Source organism: Calypte anna, chromosome 1, assembly GCF_003957555.1.
Source record: "Calypte anna isolate BGI_N300 chromosome 1, bCalAnn1_v1.p, whole genome shotgun sequence".
Lineage (NCBI taxonomy): Eukaryota > Metazoa > Chordata > Aves > Apodiformes > Trochilidae > Calypte > Calypte anna.
Window position 1 is genome coordinate 122,352,804 of NC_044244.1, and position 6,821 is coordinate 122,359,624.

Genomic DNA, 6,821 nt, shown 5'->3' on the forward strand with positions numbered 1-6,821 from the left:
TTTTCATTTCTCACATTTGATGAAGTTGCCTTTATCTAATTGTGAGTTAACAAAAAACAGTTGTACTGTGAGGTATCCACCTCTGATAGCTGAGCACAATGAAGTCATGAGATGAGCTAGTACGTGTTACAAATGGTGTGACCCACACACTTGAACTCCCCCACATATACATGGTTTCCTTTCCGAAATCAGAGCACCATGACCAGAGCCACCTTCTCCACAAAGTCCTGTTCACGGTGCTGGAGGTATTTTTCTGTTCTGTTTCCAGATTGGTGCCATCTGCCAATCCACATACAGTTGTGCCAGCAAAGAGTCAGCAGTGAAGAAGTGCCCAGTGGAGAGTTGTCCAGTTGAGCTGACAAGCTGAGCTGAGAGTTGTCTTAATATCAGTTAAGAGTTGATTGCAGAAGACAATTGACCTAGACCCTTCTTAAATGTGAGGACAACTTTGTTCATTCAGCTACAACATTCAAACTTTCAAAAACTTGTGACAAAACAATTACCATTGAACTGCAAATTGAATCCAACAATTTCTACATTGGAAATTCCATTACTATATTAAGCTACAACTTTTTAAACATCTGTCCTGGTTTGAGCCTAGCCTATAACAAAGGACCACACAGCTGCTCACTACTCCTCTCCCATTTCAAGATAGCAAGTAGGAAATTCACCAAAAACCTCATGGGTCAAGACAAGGACTACGAAGGTTCCACTCACCAATTACGGTCACGGGCAAAACAGACTCCACATGTAGAAAAATCAAATCAAAACAGGGCAAAGAGAAAACACAAACCAGAGCCTAACTACTTTACTCCACCCCTCCCCTCCCAAATTACTGTTTTTCCCTGATAACTCTACCACTTTATCCCTGTGGCACAGAGGAACAGGGATTGAGGATTACGGTCTGTTTGTCACACAGTTTTCTGCCACTCTTTCCTTTTCAGGGAGAAGGATTCATCACAGTCTTCCCCTACTGCAGCGTTGGGGTCCCGTGGTAAATGTGTGGCAAAACAGACTGTTTTCTCCCCAACTCCCACGTTGAATGTGTTGACTTTTGAGCCAGAAAAGAATGTGAATATGAAGTGGGAAAGCTGGGGGGAGGGCATGGCTCAATGGAACGCTCCACACCTTTGTGCCACTAAAAAGTTGCCAGGCTGGGACTGCTCTGGTTGCTCCCTGACTGGGAAACCTTGCAGAAGAGCCAACCTGGCAAAGACCACAAATTCCAAAAAGAGACACACAATGCAGCTACAAAATAATCATACAAAAATGGTATATGAATGCTGATTCAACAGCCACAGGATGAAATGTAATGAAGATACACTGACAATATGAAAAATGCCACTTGAATCAACAAAATTACATCCAAGCTAACTATGAGGCAGCGCCAGCATAGTTTGCTCTGCTTAAAATGTACCAAGCTTATTTCTACCAGCAAACCCCTCTCCACACTGGGACAGCCTTTCCCCTGTTTACAATCATTAAAATGTATCAAGGCAAACCTCACCAACAGACCCGCCCTCCTTTGTCACGACTAAAAAGATAAAATGCTAATCAGAATGGCTCCTGACAAAGCTGCCAGACAGATAATGCAAATTGGTAGCAAAGACAAGAACTAAAAGAATTCTGGGAAAACCCAGAATTCAAAGGGAAGACCCACAGCCATCAATTTGCAACTTCTGGCAGTAATTGATGAGAAGAAGGAACTTCTTACTATAGAAATTCAGAGGAAAAACAGCAAAAGGAGAAGCAGAAAGAGCAGCAAGAAGCAGCAAAAAGCAGCGACCAACAACAGTAAGCAGCACCAAGGAATAGCAGCGAGCACCACCACTAAAGCTTCAGAGACATCGACCCTGGTAGTGGCGATTTCTTCAGTGGGTAAAAAAATCGATAAACTGTTTCCTTTCTTCCCTTTTCTTTTCTTAATAGCCCTTTCCCCGGGGATGATTCATTTGTTTATAAACCTGATTTGCCTTCGTTTTTCTCCCACTATTAACTGCTTCCTAAGACTCCTTTCAGCATGGCGTCATTTTCCCTGAAATAAACCATAAAGCTGGTTACTTTTGCAATTTATAGGATGCACAGGCACAGTGGCTAATATTACCTCACAAACAAAATATAAAATATTAATAGATACAGACAGTGAGAGGTCCCTCCCACAGGAGAAAGTCCTTCATGAACCCCTCAACATGAGTCGCTCCCAAAAGGCACAGTCCCTCAGGAGCAAACTGCTCCAGCAAGGGCAGCCCACAGAGCCACAGACTACTTCAGGCACAGTCACCTCCCCTGGCATGGGGTCCTCCATGGCTGCAGGCCTGTAACATCTGCTCCATTATCTTCCACAGGCTGCAGGTCCTCAACTGCTACAACAGGATCCTTCATGGACTGCTCCACTGTGCTCCTCCACGGGTTACAAGGGGAGTTGTTTCACCATGGAATGTAGAGGCACTTCTGTTCAGAGCACCTTCTCCTTCCTCACAGACCTCTCTGCTCCATTGCTCTCTTGTCTTGCTCTCTCTCCTCCCTGTCTCCTCTGTCCCCAAGTCTTGTAACTGTTTCCCCTTCCTGAATATGCTGATCACAGAGGCACATCCATTGCCACTGATGGCCTCAACACAAGCCAGAGGCAGGGCTGGACATTTTGAAGCTGGGAGAGCTTTCAACAGGTCCGCATGGGAGCCACTCCAGGGGCCCTTCCCTGCTACCAAAACCAGCACCACATCAACCCAGAACAGCAGCGAAATAAACCCAAATGTTATAAAGATTTTATTTCCAATAACAACAAATATATTTAAGTCATTATGACCTGAAATTTTTCTTTCTTCTTTGGAAACTATAATTTGATCAACACACTCCAAGAAAGAAATCACTGCTAATCTTTTTACTATTGCTAGGCTGGGCTTTGGAGCAAAAAGCTGAAAACAAATTTGAAACACAGGAATGAAAAACCAATAGAACCAAACTGCAATACAAAGAAAACTCAGAGGGTGGGGGAATGGAACACTAAATAATTTAGTGATGGAAAGATGTTTTTTACAAGGGCATGTAGTGATAGGGGTATGTTTTTAAGCAGAAAGAGGGTAGATCTACGTTAGATACCAAAAAAACCCTCTTCGCTGTGAAGGTGGTGAGACACTAGCACAGGTTGCCTAGAGAAGCTGTGGCTGTCCTCTTCCCTGGAATTTTCAAGGCCAAGTTGGATGGGGCTTTGAGCAACCTGGTCTAGTGAGAGGTGTCCCTGCCAGTGTAGGGGTGGTTGAAACTGTATGATCTTTATGGTCCCTTCCAACTCAAATAGTTCTATGATTGTCTGTTGATATTAAACATTACGAAATAGTAAAACCAAGGAAACAAACAAAAAATCCACACAAACCCAAAATCAAACATGAACTCTTTCAAAGCTGGAGTTAAAAAGGCAAACAAAGGTTTGTCTTATGAAACAGAAGCAAAAAAAAAAAAAAACCAACAAAAACCAAAAACAACCCACCTCTGTAGCAGCTATGAATTACATACCAAAGCTAATCAAGCAGAACAACCCCCCCCAAACAAATAATATATCAAGGAACTGACCTGTGTTTAAACTAAGTCATAAAAGGAAAGCCAGCTAGCAACAACTTGGACCACAGCTTGCATTATTTATGGCCTGAGACTTACGCTAAAATGCAAACAAGAAAGGGGCTAACACGAGGGAAAGCACAGGAACAATAGTGTCAAGATGTCTTTCAGGGGTAGTAGCATCCCATCCCAGCTTCACGTAAATGTTTGCATGTTAATACAGTCACACTGTAGATATAACTAAGAGTTTTAACCACATTTGCACAAACTATGGCAATCAAAACTATAAGTACAGAAATACAACCAGATCTGATGCATCAGCTGAACACAAGCTGACAGGCTACTTTTCCCTAGTACTGTGCTTATTAAATACCTGACTTAAGCCAGTGTGATAAGGAAGTACTTGGACTGAGTCAGACATGACCTGATGAATGCATTTACTGAGGAAATAAAAATGGAGGTAACTGTGAGTTATGCAATGGTAAAGGGAGGCAGATGAGAGATATGAAAGCACTAAGTAACACTGAATCCTACCTCAACATCTACCACAGACTTCCTGGGCACTCCTAGCAAGACCCCACTAAGACTAAATTAAACTTTTCCCAGAAATCCAGGTTTTTTTCTTCTTTTTCTAAGGGTTCAGTTAAACACATCTCTGTAATTCTGTGAACATGATCTCTACTCTCAGGTGCAACAGACAGTCATGCAAGTCATGTGTAAGACAAACTAGATAAAGATGCATAAATACGGCACTCAAAAATTGGGCACCATCCACCTCCTTGAATTTAGCATACTTCTGACAACTCTGTCCTTATTTTAGGTAAACTGTCACACATTGGAGACACCAGAACACTCTGGAAGTGATAAAATGCTTATCAACAGTCTCTGAACAGCAAAACAACAGTTAATTCAGAATGCTACAGTCAGAATTTGCATGACTGACATTTGCAACAGCAATACAACAGAATGATATATTGAGCAAATGCAAACCAGTTGCTGTGGTGAGAAGCAGAGAAATGAAACCAGAATTTCTGTCTTTAGGTCTCCTATTTGTGTCACCGAGATGCTAGTCAGATCAAAACTCAAGGCAAAATAAGTCTCATGAATGGGCATCTGACGTTTAATCAGATTTAAACTCATACTGCATCTTTTGGTTGAGGAATATTATTAATGGCACCTCTTTTCTATTGCCAGAATACCTTGGTATTTGTGAAGATTACCGAGTTATAAACAGGAAAACTGATGACAAAGGAGAAGGAACAGACATCTAATGCATTACCCTGCATGTCTGCCTCATTCGTAGTATATCAGGACTGCTGCACTCCCACACTCCTACATCTCATCTAACTTCTTTACTTCACACTGATACTTGAATAATTGTACAACATGCCAGCCGAAGCCAAACACCACCAATTTTTAAAATTTTTTATTTTTATTTTTTTTTAGGTAGAACAGCTCCCTGAACCTTGAAGTCACACAAGGAAATCAGGCATCTGAGCAAGAGACAACTGGAATCCCCTGTGTGGGTAGAGGTCTGTGACAGCTACGACAAGCTAAATGAACCTGAACAGATGCGAGGCTGTATAAACGTTACAGCTTGAAAGGACGAGGCAAAGCAAGGAATTTACCGGCTTTGATCCTTAAGTAAATGAAGTCCATACAAGTCCAAGATATAGAAATGGCACTACGCATCGTATCTTTGAATAGAAAGCTCAAGTATCTCACTTTAGGACCATCACGCATCTCTGCTGGGACTCAGCTTTTGTTTTCCCAGCGTTTTGTCACCAGCCTCGCCCACCATTTGAAGACTAAGCAAAGTGAAAGCTATCTCGCCCCGCCACCCAACTGCCACCGCCACTCTCCGGCCTTCCACCATGAGGTAACCAAACCGCGGCAAGGTTTGGCGACAATTTTTGGCCATAACCTCACTGCCAGACCCCCGCTCCCGGCGCCGCCGCGGCACAACGACCCGCGCACGCACAGCCGCCCCTTTTGCCCTTGGTTTAACTGCGTGACGCTGCTGGGGACCACCGGGAATACGCGTCCCGGGGGACAACCCGAGCACGCCGGACAAGGCAGTGATGCGGCCGGGGCACGTACGCCCGACCCAAACCGGGGAGACCAGCGCTGTCCTCCCGTGCTGGAACCGTTACCTCTACGCCTCCCCCCCCCCCACCCGCCATCAGCACCTCACAACTCCCCCCCCCCCCCCCATTCCCGTCGCCACTGACGCGGCCGCGACGGGCAGTAGCGAGAGCCAATGGGAGCGTCCCTCTGCGCAGCAACCAGCCAATAGCGGCGGCCGCGGTGGGCGTGGCCCTGGCCGGCTGGGCTAGGAACGTTGGGGCTGTTGCGAACGATGAGGGAGCGTTACGCGGCGCTCCGGCGGCTTCTCCGTCTGCGGCCTCTCCTCCCTCGGGGCAGCGGCGGGGCGGGGGCGGTCAGCAGCCTTACCCTCTTCGGACATGGCGCACCGGGGCAGCGGAACGCGAGTTCCTCCTCGTCCGAGCAGGGCGGCGGAGCGAGACGGGTCTGCTTCAGAGGCAGGTGTGGCCGGAATGCGGCGTTGGAAACGGAAGCGGCTTCTCCGACGTGAGCAACAAACTGTTTTCAAGCAGTGCGGCTGCGCGCTGGGAACGGGGGCGCGACTGGCAAACGGGAGCCGGGGGAAAGAAGGGGGGCACGGGGGAAGGCGGTACCGCACTCAGCCGCTCTCCCATCCGCTCCCCGGCTGGGCATTGGAGGTGCGATGCTCTCACCTTGCGGGAAATGACGCGGCGTTCACCGTGCTCGTCGCGGTGCCGTGGCGCTGCCACCTTCCGCGCTAGCCCAAGGCCTGACTGAGGGCGGCGGGTTCAGTTCCTTGTTTGCTCTCGAATCCGCGGGAGGATGGGAGTGCTGCCAGGCTCTCTGAGGGAGGCAAATCTGCGTCTATCTTGCAGGTCTGGACTCCGTGGTTCCTTTTGGAGCCTTGGGTGTGCCATCCACGGTCGCAAGTCACAGCACGCAGTTATTGTTTGTCTTGCCACTCGTCAGATTGGGGTTTGTTTCTTTGCGAACTCCTCGTTGGAATGGGAGGAATCCACTTACAAAGGAGTATTAAGGGTTCCAAAAGGTTGTCTTTAGAATTTCTAATTGTATGAAATTAGGTGTCAGAATTAGTTTGTACAGAGACTCTGTGGGCCTCTGGTGAAGGGGGGGGGGGGTAAAATACAGAAATTTAAGCATCACTTACCTGTATTAGCAATGCTGTGGATTTTTTGCCT

General features: G+C 46.5%; 1 protein-coding gene across 2 annotated transcripts in view; it reads right to left on the minus strand.

Moving 5' to 3' along the window:
• The window catches only part of BEND2 (BEN domain containing 2), a 31,510-nt gene extending 25,004 nt beyond the window's left edge, over positions 1 to 6,506 (minus strand). The window contains exon 1 of one of the 2 annotated variants that reach the window (XM_030455677.1): positions 6,010 to 6,506. In XM_030455677.1, coding sequence (XP_030311537.1) covers positions 6,010 to 6,022 — 13 coding nt within the window. In that variant the 5' untranslated portion in view covers positions 6,023 to 6,506. Of the gene's footprint in view, positions 1 to 5,183; positions 5,495 to 6,009 lie in introns of those variants that run through there. The other variant, XM_030455670.1, reaches the window with a different exon arrangement.
• Positions 6,507 to 6,821: the final 315 nt, after the last annotated feature.